The sequence below is a fragment of the Papaver somniferum genome, chromosome 7 (assembly GCF_003573695.1).
Source record: "Papaver somniferum cultivar HN1 chromosome 7, ASM357369v1, whole genome shotgun sequence".
Classification (NCBI taxonomy): domain Eukaryota; kingdom Viridiplantae; phylum Streptophyta; class Magnoliopsida; order Ranunculales; family Papaveraceae; genus Papaver; species Papaver somniferum.
In genome coordinates, this window is record NC_039364.1 from 236,527,717 (window position 1) to 236,544,818 (window position 17,102).

Sequence of the window (17,102 nt, forward strand, 5' to 3'; positions counted from 1 at the left end):
AACTTATAATTTATAAAATTCTATTTCGGGTCTTTTTTTTCTTCTTCTTCATCTTCAATTCCTTTTCTTCTTCCTCTCCACTATACCGTGAATACCCGATGAGTAAAATTATCCATCGACAAAACCCTAAAAATCAAATTAGTCGATATGTATAGTTAGTCATGCACTGTCTGAAACCAAGAGAAGAATGGCGGCACCTAAAACTCAGAAAAGGGAGAGGTTCATGGGGTTGTGGGAATTGATTTCGAATTTAAGATTGAGAAGAACATATGGGTTAGAATTAGATCGAGAAAAAAATGATGTTATTCTCTAATATGTGCTGAGAATACCTTTGTGTATGCTGGTCGTGGTGAGAAATTGTTCTTCTGTTGTTTCGTAGAAAAAAGAATATTTAAACCCATCTGTAACAAATGGTATGCATCCATTTTTTACTCTTTTTCATTTTAGCATTTTAGATCTGAGAACTTCTGTTCCTAATCTCACAATTCACAGCCTAAGACTTTTAGGGTTTTTATTTGTTTTTGATTATTTCATTTATGTTAGATGTGAGTAATATATTTGACTCTTCTTCTTTACAAATTACTAGATCCCCTGATTTCCCGTTCTTCGTCTTCTTCACTTTGAAATTTCTCAAATTTAGTATGGGTTCTTAATTGAATTTTGCTAAAAGAGGTGGAGGACCCATAAAACTTACTATTCGAAAATGTAAAGGGAAAAGAGATTTTGGTTCCATTTGTACAAATGAAAAGTAACCATTAAAAAGGGGAACTCAGAGGGAGTGCAGTAAGTATCTTGTACGTGTTTGGTAAAATATATAGTGCCAGTAATGTTAGCATCTGTACATGGAACGAGCTAATTAAAACTAGTGCTAGTGCTAGTTCTTTTTTTTTTGAAGCATAAAACTAGTGCAAGTGGTGTCATTACCTGATGCTAATGCCTAGTGCTAATGAAAACTATTTCCACTCAAGTGACGGTGATTGAGTTAGTGATTCATAGTGGCAGTGGAGCTATGAGATGGAGCACTGACGTATTATGTTCCTTGTTTTGTGCAGCAACTGCAAATACATTTCAATCCAAAATCACCTTAACAAGAAGGATTACAAATGATTAAGTAAATAACTTGGAAGAGTTTATAAAAATGGATGCATAACCTATTATGCATCTACAAAATTTGATGCATAATTTGTTATGCAGTCCAGAAAACGGTTCCATAACACATTATGCACACTATTAAAACCAACAAAAACAAAGACTGCATAACTTGTGATGCACCTACAATAATATCTGCATAACATGTTATGCAGTCGTAAAAATGGATGCATAATTTGTTATGCATCCGAAAATATGACTGCATAATGCATTATGCATCGAGAAAATTGTTGCACAATCTTTTATGCATCGATAAAATAGATGCATAACCTGATATGCATCCGTAAATATGGATGCATAGTGCATTATACATCAATTTTTTTATGTACGCACTAAAATCAACCAAAACAATGGTTACATAACTTGTTATAAATGCATAACTTTGTTATCCGAATGCATAATTTGTTATGCAGTGGAGAAAATGGTTGCATAATTCGTTATGCGTCTGCAGAATGTGTTATGCATCTTTTTTGATGGCTGCATAATAGTTATGTATTAAGTTTTCGAAAATTTTGCCTAAAATGATGATCATCTCCGATTTTTTCGTGGAAAACAAAAATTTGATATTCTTGTTTGTACTCGTTACGTAGCTCTCTTAAAAAGATTTCCAACGATATAAAATTTGTAAAATTCCAAGGCGCGGATATTTAGATATGTTATATCCAAGTTGCGTTGCCAATTATACCCCTGATGCATAATCCGTCATGCGGATGTATAATCCGTTATGCAGACATTTTTAATAATTTCATATAATTATGGGTGTCACGGAAATAACTATGGGTGTCACGGTACCTAAAATTAATTGTGGGTCTGACAATGAAAATATTATTTTTTTTGGGCCTGCGCCTAAGTTTCCCATATTGAAATATGTGCTATCAGTGAGTTTGACACGATGGATTTAATTCAGTTACTTGTTGATATTGGAATATGTGTTATTGGTGAGTTTGACACGATGGATTTAATTCAAATGAGTCTGCAGTTCACGAAGTAACAGAACGGCAGACTAAGCGCATTGCAAAAGCTGTGTGATTCATGGCCGAAAATGCTTACCTCAACGCAAGAACTGCGGTTTTAGCTGCTGCAAATCCTGCCTGGGCACCACCCTAATCTGATACCCAAAGTCCTACCGCTATGGGGCACAATATAATCCTAGTATTAAATAGTTGTTTTGCGAGCTGAGCTTATCAGCTTTAGTTTATTTTTCTGTTTGAAGGGGAGTAAGTCGCCTACAATAGTATCGATGCTTATTCAATCATAATAACTTTGTTCTTTTTGTCAATTAGTATTACTAAGAAGTCACATTCATAAAATATACAAAGAATAATGTGTTCTAGTTTCGAGTTCTTTTAGCAATTACTGCATCTCCTTGTCCTGGTCGTATGGTGTCTGCATCTTGTTCCCGTGTCAGTGTTTCCGAGGTTGTCGTAGCATCTGAATTGGCATTGCTAGTACAAATTCTGCTACCTGAGGTAACTGAGACTACGCTCCTCGGATACATCTCTGCACCCATATCGTGCAGCTTTTCTGGAGAACCTCGTGCTCTATCACTTCCGGGTTGCAGTATAGGTCGTCCGAGTCTTCCATCACGATGTAGATCTGCCCACATCTTGCCCTTGTCCTTCACTAAATGTCGTCTTTTTTTTAGACTTGACCATCTGAGCGGATTAGACTACTCCTTACACGCGTCATTCATGTGACGTTGTTGTAGCAGGTGTTTCGATTCAGACAAACTCACCTTTTTAGAATATGATTCGATGCTCCTATCTCATCATCTTATTATGGATTTACCCCTTAGAATGTTGACACGTGGCCATTGGGTATTTTACCCTCACACACACAACCACAACTACCCACCGGAAGCACACACGTGCGACCAACACCACCGTTCACCTTACACATGCCACCACAAACACTACCCTACCAACCGCAACCACTGACACCCACAACTACCACAACTGCCACCAACATCCACCACCACTCACCAATATTATGGTGATCGCTGTATGTGTACTGGTGGCCTGTGCAAGGGGAGTAAGTCACCTACAATTTTATAATAAATTTGTTCTCATAATGTCTGAAATTTTGGTATATACGTTATTACAATGGTATGTCTGCTTATTCAATCATACATTATTAGTATTACTAAGAAGTCACATTCGTAATACAGCATACAAAATTAGAAGGAAATAGTGCATATCTAATAATGCGTTCTAATTTTGTATTTATTTTAGGAATTAGGTGCATCTCCTTGTTCTGGTCGTATCACGTGTGCATCTTGTTCCCGTGTCAGTGTTTCCGAGGTTGTCGTAGCATCTAAATTGGCGATTGTAGAAACGTCTCATTGTTTAAATCAAAAGAAAGAATAACCCATTTGTTAGTATAATGAGTAGTACTCCAGGGGAATACTAACCAGTGAATAGTTTCATTAGCAAGCACTCCATATCTTTCCATGAATTGGTTCCTAATGTATAAACACCAACACGAGAAGTATTACGACCAATATTCATCATCACAACCAACTTATATTCTTCAACCTTAGAATCATAGCCAAACCCATATCCGCTTAACGAAAAGCAACTAGTTACTTTTTCACCACCCATTATTGTTGGAGTTGGTAATATCTTGTACAGAGAAGAGCGTTGAACGTCCAGTTGAAACGGCTTGAGCGTTTATCATAAGAGCATCATTGTTGTTTTCAAAAGAACGCTTCAATTGTTGTTTTATAAAAGAAGGGGTTTCAAATAAATTGCGCCAATCTTTTGATATGCACTTAAATCGTGATATAGTCTTCACAGGTAACCTAGACGGCTAAATATTCTGTTAGAGACGTAGATTTATTCTTACCAAGGATTTTATTTATAGGTTACTGGCGTTACTATATACAGAAAGTTAGTATATGTAGAAAGAGTTGTTTATTGAATCAGAATTCCAAACCGAAACTGAGAAACAATGCGACAAAGTTATCAAACAGAAGCGAGTGATTCTATGTACTGATATGCATTAAACCATTGGTACTGAAGCCCTCCAAGAAAACTTCAAGATTAACATGGTACTTAATGTTCCAACACTTATAATCTGTATCCATCTCCAGTATATCAAAACATGGATTACTAGTTATATCGTACTCGAAAATAAGATGCAAATGACCCTTGTACTCCCCAAAGTAGCTAACCTTCCCTTTACCTCTTCCCTTACCAGATGTCATTGGAGGCACGTAGATTTCCTTTAATACTTCGCCACCAACATCGAAGCATCTTAAATATTCAGCGCTGGAGCTGATCCAGTGCAGTGAACCATTCCAATACACACCAGATTTGTAGAATTTAAGATCATCTGGTTTAGCAAAAAGATCTCCAGAGAGTCTCCAAGAAGAAGTTTTTGAGTTATATATTTCAATCTGATAAAGGACTTCCGCACCGGAGTATCTCAAAACATGGACGACTTCGTAATAACGTGATTTGATGGGATCGAAAGCTAAATGTTAAGGATCGAGCAAGAGAGAGGAGAGCATAAACGCGGAAGCATAAAAGACTACATTGATAATAATTCGGTGTATCAATTCTCATGGCTTAATAGCCTATTTATATTGTTCACAAACTTGACGACCACTCAAGGTACTTACCTAATAAAATCAAACCCTAAATAAAGCGTAGTTTCCTAACATAACACAAACTCTAAATAGAACTCTTCTAGAACTCTCTAGAACCGACACAACTTACTCCTAAATATAGACTCTCATATGTTATTTCCTAATACCCTCCCTCAAGATGGAGCATGTAGATCACGAATGCCCATCTTGGATCAAAGAAATTTAACTTCGGTTTTTTTTTCTTCTTTCTTCTTTTTCTCAACGCTTTTGCGAGAAAAAATCTTCAGACCGTAGTTTAAGGACGTTTCGATCCCCTTCATAGTTTAAGGACATTACGGTCCCATTTTCGGAAGTTTAAGGACATTACGGTCCCATCTTTGTAGTTTAAGGACATTACGGTCCCATCTTCGGAAGTTTAAGGACATTACGGTCCCATCTTTGGAAGTTTAAGGACATTACGGTCCCATCTTTGTAGTTTTAGGACATTACGGTCCCATCTTCTGAAGAATACTTCTTGTACTCTTGGTTTCTTGGTTTCTTCGATAGAATACTTTTTGTACTCTCTCGACAACTCATAGGATTTCAGCCTATTATTGTTGTTCTTTTCTCATCACCTTTTGGTGATTGTTTTCTTCTCTCTTTTTTTTTTCTTTCTTCAAACATGAATGTTGTTTCTTCTTCTCTTGTTCTAGTCACGCTATTGTTGCGAAAATCGTCACACTTCTTTGTTTTTCAAGATTCTCTCACAATCTTTCATTTCTTCAAGCTTCTGCCACAAGCTCTAATCTTCTTCTTATTATATTAATGTTACAAATTGGCCACGCTATCCAGATTTGCCACATTTCTAAATTCGTAACATATTTGCAATGCTGTGACACTATTGTCACACTTCTGTTTGCAAGCATTTAAACAAACGCCTTCTCTTCTTCTCACTTTCTCTTCTCCTCTCAAGGTTGTTGTAACAATCACAACAACAGTTTCTTTTATTCATCTCGACAACTAGAAAAACCTATCATCATCCAGGCCATCATCACATCATGATCACAGAGATCATTACCATGAACTGCCGTTGGCATCAACTTTTTCTTCTTTCTCAGCCTTCTCGGATTTTGAAATCTGAGAACAACTCAACTACAGCCTCGTACATCTCCTAATTCACTGCGCAGCAGCACAGGTCATTGTTAATAGATGTAAATCTCTTACCAAATTCCTGAACCACAGTTCCAAGACTCCTCTCAATCTCGAGCATCATCGTTTCATCTCTTTTCAGCCAACTACATTCTTCATCACCAGCCATCAATCACCGGTTGTGGTATCACTTCCAATCACTCATCGTCCCCATCGCTGCCATGCTCCATGCACCAGCCATCATCAACCATCGATCAGCATCACAGACTTCGAGTTTGGAACTCTTTCCATCAAGTCTCCTTCTTCACTGTACCAACGATTGATCAACATAAATCACAATCCACATCAAACACTGCAGCTTACTTCAAACATCACGCGGCTTCCTTCTTGTCTTCAAATTCGAGTGATAACCCTAACCCTAACGATGCAGCTAACTCATCTCAGTTGAGTCTCGAAGTGGAATTTTTCACTATCTTTCAAACACAAGTTGTTCTTCATCACAGCTGACTCCATCGTCAATTCCTGAAACCTATTTCACAATCAGCAACGAGTCTTCTTCATATAACAGAACCATCAGTCCTGGTCACTTCATCGATCTTCTCTGTCTGTTACTAACCATCACCTGTGTTCATCATTACTGCCATAATTGTGACAGCAACCATCCTTATCACCGATCCAGCAATACTACTCAAATAATAACAGCATCCACTGTCGAAACCGTCAATGGCAGCAGCAGCAAAACCTTTTGGAAGTGATCAACCAAATACTCATCATGCAACATTAACGGCAGCAGTCTTGTATCTTCTTCTCTGTGTTTTACTGTTTTAGGGTTCCACCTTGGACTAAATAACTCCACGGACTCGACCTCAAACCTCGCCACCAGAACCCATCTGTCAGTTCTCGCTCCATTCATTACCGATATCCATCAGTGATCTTCATCGTCTACTTACGATACAGCAGCGACCCACTACTAACAATAAACGGAAGCACCAATAAATCATCGGAAGCTCCATACTCTTCTCTGTCAACTCTGTCCATCAATCAACGTCGACAACACAGCACCATGAGAATCATCAACAATGTCAGAGATCCAACAGTAGCAGCAGCATGTCCCTATCTTTTCTCGTTCCAAAACCACCATCCCAGCGTCAACAGTCCTCAACTGTGTCATCGTGATCAACAGAAGCATCTCTATTCTTTGTAACTTCATCCATCTTTCTTATCATTGCCATCATGAATCCATATCAACCACCGTTATCCATCTCCACTGCTAACTCTGTCCATCGTCACCATTACGGGCAGTGCTTCTCGATCAACAACATCACCGGCCTTGACCTAGTTTTCTTAGACATATTGAACTCACATACGTGATTCAATTACCAACGAACACTTCAGCAACAGCAACAAGGCTTGACAAACCTTCAACTTCTTTCTTCTTCATGTAAACAGCAACCAAACAACGATTTTTTTTTTATTATTTTTTTTAACGACTTTCTCATAAACCTTAAAACGAAAACGATGAAAAACTTCTCTAACTCTCTTCCTCTCCTCTCTCCCTCTCACCTTCTTCTGATACCATGTTAAGGATCGAGCAAGAGAGAGGAGAGCATAAACGCGGAAGCATAAAAGACTACATTGATAATAATTCGGTGTATCAATTCTCATGGCTTAATAGCCTATTTATATTGTTCACAAACTTGACGACCACTCAAGGTACTTACCTAATAAAATCAAACCCTAAATAAAGCGTAGTTTCCTAACATAACACAAACTCTAAATAGAACTCTTCTAGAACTCTCTAGAACCGACACAACTTACTCCTAAATATAGACTCTCATATGTTATTTCCTAATACTAAACCAACAATTTCAACTGAAAAGGAACGGTCTTTGGGAAGATAATTCGACGTCGGGAGGAATTTGAACTGTTTTATGGATGGATTACAGATGTAATATGTGTAAGACCGATACTCACTCATTTGTTTGTAGTTCCTGCAACAGAGAAGACCATTACAAGATTGTTCAATTCTTAAACATGACAAGTCTTCCAATAGAGCAGTCGTGGTGTTGCAGGAGAAATCACTAGTATGTTTAATGAATTCGAATTCCGGGTTGGGAGTGAAAGAATTTTTGTGTAAGAACAATCCTTGAACTGAAAGACGCCGTTGAAGGGAATAGCTGTGGACGAAATATGGATCGGAAATGAGAGAGAACCATTGTTTCGATACTGACTTGAACAGAAACAACGATTTCACTGGCAAACGCAACAAAATTTGTTGTAAGATATCGATATTGTTGACAAGAGTAGCAAAAGACAAACATGAATTTACCGGTAACATATTCTGATGATTGTTTGTAAAGCCATATCGAGTGGTTTTTTTTTCTTGGGGTTGAAAATGAATGAACTGTGGATTCAAGGGATGAACTCTTCGTATGTAATACAAAAATATAAGTCAAAAAGGTCAATGTATATTACCAACTATTGCCTACCGAACAAGAATTCTTCTTTACCAAAGACTAATTAATTCTTAACTACTTTTTCCTTAGCATATGAGACGTCAGGTTTTTTTTAAGTGAAGGTAAAGCGAAAACAGATTGAATTTAAGAGGTTCCCTGAGCCATAATTCGGGATTCGGTAAACGTACGGAACGTCAAACGTACGAGTATTATACGGTTTTGTAAAACCCAGAATCGGTCCATAATTCGGTCAATGAGACGTGATTCGTCAGTAATTCGGAACGGCATACGTACGTGTATAATTCGATTTATAAATGTGAGTTCGGCTCTGAAAATTCGGTATCTATATATACTAAATAATTTGTATTTATAAGGTCATAGACCAATTTTCATACATATGTGTGAGTCATTTAAAGAAAAAATAAACTTAATATGATGATATTAATAATATATACAACATTAGTCATCCTGGAGGACGTGGTATAGTGGTTTAGATGCTTGGTTAGTAAGTCTGAGATCTCTCTCACCTTCACATTCAAATCCATTCAGTCATTTTTATTTCATAAAAATTAAAACAACGTCTAATATTGGGTGGTGTATACTCGGGAGGCAGTAAAGCCCAAAAAGTGGGACCTTTGAAAACGTAAAAGCTAAAGAATTTATGGCGAATTAAACGGACGTATCATTCGGGATTCGGGATACGTAAAATTCGTGAATGATTCGCGAATAATCCGGGAATGCCACATAATACGCGACTTGAGTTCGGAATTGCAAACGTACGCGAATAAGACGGTGAAATTCGTGATACGGAAAAATTCACGAATGATTCGCGAATCATTCGCGAACTTACTAACTAGGTCCCTGAGAAGCTAGGAGAATCAACTATTTACCTTTTTTTTTTCTTTTTTTTTAACTAAAAGAGGTTAAGATTTTAATTAAAAAGAAAAATAAAAAATTACAAAGGGGAGAGCAAAAGCCAAGTGCAACAAAAGAGAAAGAACAGATGCATGTTGCATCCGGCTTATGGCCAGCACTTTTTATGTTTGCATTCTTCTTGTGTTGGCTGTCCATTTCTTCTCTGATGGTTGAGCCACCATTTCCAAGAACCCAGCATAAAAAAATTCCCAATTGTAGGCTTGTCTTTACCAATACGTAATATCTCATATTGACTAGAAAGATTATCACAACTTACCAGTACTCCTTGGTGATAAAAAAAAATGAAAAGAGAAAGAAACAGTCAAAAATAAAATGCGATTTTTTTTCTACGAGGACACTCAAGTGATCTATAATGGTCTAGGAAATATTGCATATTTCAATAATGTATCCTAATTGCTGCATCTACTTGTCGGGATTTTATTGTGTCCGCGTCTCGTTCCCGTCTCAGTGCTCCCCAGGTTGTCGTAGCTTCTGAACTGTCAGTACAAATTTCGCTACCCAAGGTAACCGAGACTAAGCTCTTCACGTAAATCTCTACACCCCAAATATTTTCAATACCAGAACGTAGAGTTCTGAGGCTTTTGCTTTCCGGGTCATATAAAACCAAGCTGCAACCATTCTGTAGCATCAGGATCTCACCGTTCTTGAAAGATTTCAACGGCTTCACAAAGCTTAATGATCCACCAACTTGTGGTTGAGAAGAAATCGTGAATTGTTTAGTCCAAGAATCGCTTACTCCATAATCCTTCTGCACCCAAATATCTAGATAGACCTTGTCCTTTTTAACAATTAAGCAAAGGGAACCTTCGAAGCCACAAATTCTTAGCTCAGAATAATGCGCATGCACAGTTTTGGGTGGCGGAACTTGTTGAAACGTCTCACTGCTAAAATCAAAAGAAAGAATAACCCAATGTTTAGTACTTCCATTACTCCAGGGGACTGCTAACCAATGACAATGAGTAAATTCATTAGCAAGCACTCCACGCCTCGCGGAAACTAAACGAAAAGGGATAAAATGCTTCAAGCTTTTCCATGAATTGGTTCGTAATGTATATACCCCAACACCAGAACCACCAGGAACATTCATCAACACAACAAACTTATAATCTTCAACCTTAGAATCATAGCCAAACCCATATCCGCTTAACGAGAGGTAATTAACACATTTTTCGTCAAACGTTATTGTTGGAGTGGGTAATTTCCTGCATTTCGTAGTTGATGGGTTGTATATATGAAGTACGCCGACGTCCGAATAAATGTCACGTCCAATACAAACCAATCCATGACAAGAACCCCAGAGATAAAGTGAACTCCGGTGATTAAATCCAGGGACCTGTAACGGGCTATCCTCGTTTGATATCAAAGAATCAATGTCTTCTAAAGAGAAAACCGTGCAAAGTCCAGTTGAAACGATGCGAGCGTCTATCATAAGAGCGTCATTGTTGTTTTCAATAGCAAGCTTCAGGTGTTGTTTTATAAAAGAAGGGGTTTCAAATAAATTGCACCAATCTTTTGATACGCACTTAAACAGTGATATAATCTTCACAGGTAACCTTGGCACTATGTAAGTGGCCATAACCTCGTCCAGAATTCTCGCCATTAGCTGATTTTATATTAGAGATGTAGAGATGTAGGGTTTACTAAGAAAATCATCAGATCACGCTTTCGGCGGAAAACCCTTGCAGTAGTCCAATCTCAGCTCTTTCTTTTATATAGTCCATGCGGTAGATGGTGACAGGATCCTTTGAGAAAATAAAGCAGTATGTAGATGGGGCTATAAAAGCCCAAAAATGATTAACCTACCGTGAATTTGGACCGCGGGGCGTCTCGTGGGCGTGCATGTGAGAGGGGCTGGTGGGGACCACTTCTGCCTGCACCTATCCCGATGCTAAGCACGTCCATTGCTCTCTCGGTGCGCCCCACGGTGTAAATGACTGATATGTCTTCTAAACGGAGAAAATAGAAAAGGAGACACAAAATAGAGGGGTAGAAAAGAGAGAAATTCTATTAATATTAGTGTTGAGCCCGTGCGTTGCACGGGATCATATTATATGACTTGTACGATGGCATCTGTGAATCAAACATTGAAAATAATTCGTAACACACACATTAACATCATCTTGGTTTGGGCAAAAGCATGACTATTAAATGGTGTTGTTATAATCCAGGTCTTTTTTATTGGTGCACTGAAACATTCTTCTGATAGTTACACAGACAGAAACTAATGCAGAAAATTCTGCATTTTTCACAAACCACATATTTGCTTTAAACTGACTTCTACACACCCATATCTAAACAACCAAGAATTAAGCTTCATCTAACTTAGTAGCAGCAGCAGACAGTCCATGTAGATATCTAGTTATCTAAGCATGCAATGGGACCAAACTATTGTCCAGGAGGTGTATCAAGGCGAATCTAATATGATGGTGGGTACCTCCTCCGCGCGGATGCTCAACTGGATTCATAGCAACACCACAAACCTTGGGCCAGCAGTTTCTATTAACTCTTGTGTTTGTCGTTAATATTTCCTTCCTTTAACATAGGACTCCGTCAAAGAAGGTAAAAATACCATAAGAATAAGATATAAAGTTAAAGTTTCCTATTGATGTTGACACTACTAATATGCTTCATAATCTATGTAAGTGAATTAACTACCTTAAGAATGTGTCCATATCACCAAACATGGTCTCCGGCTTCAACGACCACATCCAGACCGACTTGATGCTCCCATACCCAAGAATGCATCAGAATTTCGTGTCCTAATGTCAGGTGAAGAACATCAAACTTGTATCTTGAGAAAATAAGTTACAACTGTGGTATAAATCCAGACTTCCAAAGGACAATTTTTATTTACATTTCATGTACTTGTAATAACTGAATCATAGTCATGCTAAACTTTCATTTTATGTGTAATTTCAAGCATGTATGGTGATGCTATGTGATGAAATGGTAGAGAGAGATAAAACCTGTCTAGACACTGCTTCTCCATTAGTGCCACTAATGGTAATCCCAGCATATAAGCAAGCTTTGTGGTGAGCATCTGAAATGTCTCTACCAAAACGGTATTAAGAACCCTGAGTAAGAAATAACAAATGTTACTGAGTAAGAAATAACCCTGGTTAAAAGATATCGAAACACAAAACGTACAACCAATGTTACCTGGTGACCGGGGTATCCTCCAATTTGCCAACCAAGAGCCCACTTCACATTTGATTAGAAGCAAGGTGTATTCCTGCTGAATACGGTACTTATTTTCTGATAACCATGAGAAGTAAAAATCAACCTCTTCAGTTTAAAGCATAAGTTATATCCTCTATAAATGTATTTTCACAAACCACATATTTGTTCACTGGTAAGAGCCTACGGGGAATTCTTAAAGTTGTAAATGTCATCCACAAAATCTGTAGGAAAGGGGAAAGGGATACTTTCATCAGCACGTACAAAATTTGGAATATAAGATTTACCTAAAATTTTAATAAAACAGTTTACATGTGATAATTGGCCAAAAGTACGAATTCAACTTAAATAAATTGACAATCCAAGGTTTAGCTACTACCATGAGTTCATTCTTAATTCAACATAATTTTTGAACTGAGCTTTGTGACAGCTTTTATGGCTATTTCTAGCACATATTAAGTGTACCCTGCATACATCAAAAATAAAGAGACAATATGAATGTCCTACTCTGCACAAACAGAGTCTTTTGTTTGCTCAGACAAAACATCAAGGAAAGGGCATTAGTACGTACATGTTTTTACAAAAAAAGCCTTGTGAACGTTAAGTCAAACTATTACTTATCTAATTGTGCCAAAATGGTTTTCAACTTGGGGGTGGGCTCAAATAATATGCTTTGGTGATTCATCATTGCATGGATAAGACTACAGATAAGTGATGGTGGCAAAGCGAGAACCTCATGAACGTCGAGTGATTTCTCTAGCTGTTATTAATTTTTTTCTAACTGAAGTTGGATTAGTATTTACATCTCTAATCACAGATGCTTCTTAGAGCACTACAAATTAGACATAGAATTAAGAAAGATGCGATGTCAGTAAAAGACCATGCTCCATCAACCCGGCAAAACAAAATCCATATAGAAAGTTGCAGAACCTCTTTGGCTTACTTTCTAAGAATCAAAACCATTGGGTTCAAATCTATATACTGGTTCTTGTGCTTGTTAGTATTGAACTGATCATCTCTCACAATTACGTTCGCGAACCAACTGATAATAAAACAAAACCCAAACAATCATCAAGCTAAGCAAACACAAAACCGTACTCAATGTCAACCAAAGAAGGAATAAACTCCTGTATGTAATAAGCATATCCCAATAATATCATTTCAACTTACTTGCAGCATAAACAATAAACCTTACCCATTTCAGGAAAATCATCATCAAGAGGTGAGACAGGTTTCTCTGCCTCTGCCTTGCTAAGCTTATGGTAATCCACATGGAACTTATGTCCGTGTTGAACTGCTGCACCATCTTTCTTTGCAGACCCATCTCCATCATTTTTCGAACCCTTCCTCTCATCCTATACAAATTGGCACAAATATGAAAACACAAAATTAACTTCTATGCACAGTTATCAGGATTCACAAAAGAAGGAAAGGTGTCAATAGCCTCCATCTGAAACATCACGAAATTTCCCTCCAGTCAAATCAAAACTAAGGAAAAAAAATATAAAATTTGTTCCACAAATTAAGGAAGGAAGTGAATCATAATTTTTCTACCTGTGCCGCCGACTTAAGTACACATTTAACGGATACAATATTCAATATCTATAATTATCCTTTCCCAGGTGAACCCCTAACTAATTGAAACCAAAAAGAAGAATAAAATAATAAAAAAATTGAAACTGGATTTCTTAATTTATGACATACCCGCCACTGGTCAAACTGATGAACTGAGAAACATATTTCTGAGAAGAACCATATTTCAGAAAAAAAGGAATTTTGGATTTGATTTAACTGTCTTGTTCCAAAATCCCAACAAAAAAAACCCCAGAAAATCAAGAATTTAGAAGGAAAAAAAAAAGATGAAACGGTTGTTTACTCTGATCATTATCTTCTCCTTTTAACCTATATCTTCTGTTCCATTGCCAGAATAAGTCACTCTTTAGGCACAAAGGGAAAGTACTGTTAAAAATAATTATGTCTAAAAAGTAAAAAGCCTAACTTAAAGTGACCAAAATCCAAAGCAGAGACTGTGTGAGCCATTTAAGATCAGTCCAGCGGCACACTGAGCCACATCCATATCAATTTCAGCAAGTTTGCTTTTATCAAAATCCAGTTAAAAAAATGGCAAGAAGAAATATTTCATTGAATAATAGGGTTAGGGTGTACCAACAAATGATAGGATTCAATATAAATATGCATCTGCCAACATCATTTGAAATCATTGACATGGCCTTATCTTTGCACCATTAGTTATATTTAGCAGCAGAAGATGTGACTGGAATCCAAAGAGATAGAGAAGAAGAACATAGACCGCTTTCTGCACCATTAGTTGATTATACCAACGCAAATAACGATTATGACGTTCCTCCAGGGTCATTATTGTAAACAGAAATAGGATTTGGAAGAGAATTGAATCACTAGAGACATTAAAGGAAAGTAAAGAATATAGATAAGAGAATAGAATTAGGGTCTTGGATTGGCGATAAGGTTTCATAACTCTAGGATACGTAAACAGTAAACATGCTTTCATATCAACATTCGAGTCTTACAATAGTTCAACCAATCATATAACATGAAGCTTTACATGTAATAATTTGTTTTCCCGGCCAAACTTAAGAGCACAACCAACAAAACAACATAATCTAATCATTCTTAACCATTTTTTAATAGATAGATTGTGTAACTCTAGTACATGGTCATGTACATAAACTTACCATGCATACAAAAACAAAACAACGGACCTCCCGTGTTCGTATATGCTGTTATAAGAAAAATATAAACAACTCAATTGGGATTGTCATAGCACTGATAGTAGGCAAATGTGACCTTTATAGTATATATTGCACCTGATATTGATCAAACGAAGATCACATACCTGAAGAGTTATGTATATGAAGAAAAATTTATATAAAATCCATAAGAATATTGTTGAGCATACTACAGACGAAACGAAGAAAACACAAGCAGCGAAAATGGAAATCCTAAAGAAACAATAATAAAAAATGATCATATACATGAAGAGTTTTGGCTATAAGTTTCTTCTTATGCTGGGAATTTGATGCATCACAAACAATCCGTAAAACATCTATTCCTTTGGATTTTAACTTATATACAGTATGATCTACATTTTACTGCAAAATCAAATCAAATAAAACCCAAATCAAATTAATTACTTGCTATTCTATTGAAAAAGAGAAAGGAGAAACCTGAAAATTGAAGATCAGATTCATCAGAATATAACCCATGTTATTACTCTGAACTTGCATTCTTCAACTTAACAGCCTCAATCTCTGGCCGGATAGGATGACGTGGGTTAGTATTTTTTGGTGGAAGAATTCAAAGTTCCATGCGGAAAAAGTAACAGAATAGGGATTTCTGCGGATCAAAGAGGGTTCCGTAGAATATTGAGACTGGGTTAACCTAAAAAGCAAAAAGAATTGCAACTGAGTGTTAGTATTGGTATTGACGAAGGGTTCCCTAATGAAGGTTTAAGGCCTTAAAAAGAGTATCGAGATAGAGAGGCGGAGAGAAGAGAGAAAACAATTGCGTTATTTTGTTCTCCGTTCAGTTGAGAGATTGTGAAGACGATGTTGTTCTTTTTTTTTCTTTTCCTTTTTTGTTTGCCTGGTTTTTTCACGAAATTGGTGTAGGATAAAGAGCCGAATAAAATGCAGATTCTCAAATCCTATTGGTTGGGGCCAGGAACTCTCGAATTCGAGCTGTTGGCCTAACTTTCAGTGTGAGGCTAGTATTTCGGCCTCAAATTATATATACAATGTGTATAGAATACAATGTTTAACCCTCTATTTATATAGATAGAAGAGTTGGTGTCCAAGATATGTAAACCCTAAACTTAGACACGAAATGCACCTTAGTAAATAAACAATGGTTTATAACACTCCCCCTGATGACCACTGTGGCTAAGTCAATACAAAGATATCAGGAAAACTCAAAAGTGAAAAACCCGAAATTGTATAAGCATGTAAAGGCTTAAAACAGTGTTGGACATACATATGTTGCCTCATTAAAACCTTAACAAGGAAAACCCAGAGGGACAAAACCTTGACGAAGGGAAAAGAGTACAACGGGATAAGTCCAGTAAATGCACCTTTGATGATGGCGCTCCCCCTGATGAGTACTTCAGTTAAATCTTGGCTTGCAAATCTTTGAGTCGCAACTTCCCAATTTGGTGAACATCTTTCTCGAATGCTAAAGATTCTTGTTCTTTCGTGAAGAAAATTGATACTTGATTAAGTCTTCTAACAGTAATTTTCTCGAGTCTTCACGCTTCTTTAAGTACATTGAGGACTTGCTTCTTGGATTTCTAGCTTCTCGAAGATGATTTACAAAAGTAGTTGGTGTAGTTTCTTGATGTATTTTCTAATGTTGTTGTTGATAGTGGTAAAAGGGGTTCTTTTCGAACTTGTGAAGGTAACTCTTTTTTTTTTTAAGATTTAAACAAATAAATAAATAAAGGAAATTAATAGTAATATCAAGATTTTAGAAGGATTAAGGCTCAGGATTCACTACCACTTCAAGTTGATTGGTTATAAATAATATTTCAGAAATTATTATTAAGCTCTTTTTCTTATTAAATAACTTTTTAATTTAAAAGGTATCCAAATATTAAGTTGTAATCCTTAAGCATGATTTATCAAAGAATTATT

General features: G+C 36.8%; 2 protein-coding genes across 17 annotated transcripts; both read right to left on the bottom strand.

Moving 5' to 3' along the window:
• Nucleotides 1–4,132: 4,132 nt before the first annotated feature.
• On the bottom strand, nt 4,133–8,867 carry LOC113296181 (F-box protein At5g07610-like). The gene is made up of 5 exons (XM_026544509.1): nt 8,850–8,867; nt 8,196–8,292; nt 7,841–8,119; nt 6,483–6,608; nt 4,133–4,623 (listed from the first exon to the last, which is right to left on the bottom strand). Exons 1-5 carry the CDS (start codon nt 8,865–8,867, stop codon nt 4,133–4,135), a joined length of 1,011 nt encoding a protein of 336 aa, XP_026400294.1.
• A 521-nt stretch (nt 8,868–9,388) lies between these two features.
• LOC113299913 (F-box protein CPR1-like) lies at nt 9,389–16,147 on the bottom strand. 16 transcript variants are annotated; one of them, XM_026549021.1, is made up of 7 exons: nt 15,642–16,147; nt 15,150–15,194; nt 13,631–13,790; nt 12,815–12,901; nt 12,418–12,659; nt 12,225–12,332; nt 9,389–12,017 (listed from the first exon to the last, which is right to left on the bottom strand). In XM_026549021.1, the coding sequence occupies exon 7, from the start codon at nt 10,856–10,858 to the stop codon at nt 9,635–9,637; it is 1,224 nt and encodes a 407-aa protein (XP_026404806.1). In that variant the 5' UTR covers nt 10,859–12,017; nt 12,225–12,332; nt 12,418–12,659; nt 12,815–12,901; nt 13,631–13,790; nt 15,150–15,194; nt 15,642–16,147; the 3' UTR covers nt 9,389–9,634. The 16 variants fall into 16 exon arrangements, 14 of the variants coding, with proteins under 14 accessions (XP_026404806.1, XP_026404803.1, XP_026404805.1 ...); XM_026549018.1 differs by lacking the exon at nt 15,150–15,194; XM_026549020.1 differs by lacking the exon at nt 15,150–15,194 and having other exon boundaries at nt 13,631–14,372.
• Between the last annotated feature and the right edge of the window lie 955 nt (nt 16,148–17,102).

Excerpts from the sequence above, each read along its gene's own strand:
- LOC113296181 (XM_026544509.1), bottom strand. Across the intron at positions 6,609-7,840 it reads CAGGAACTACAAACAAATGA|GTTTTGCTGCTGCTGCCATT; the intron begins GTGAGTATCGGT and ends CACTTCCAAAAG. Across the intron at positions 4,624-6,482 it reads AATGATGAACACAGGTGATG|CTTTCGATCCCATCAAATCA; the intron begins GTTAGTAACAGA and ends CTTAACATTTAG.
- LOC113299913 (XM_026549018.1), bottom strand. The coding sequence starts at position 10,858 with ATGGCGAGAATTCTGGACGAGGTTATGGCCACTTACATAGTGCCAAGG.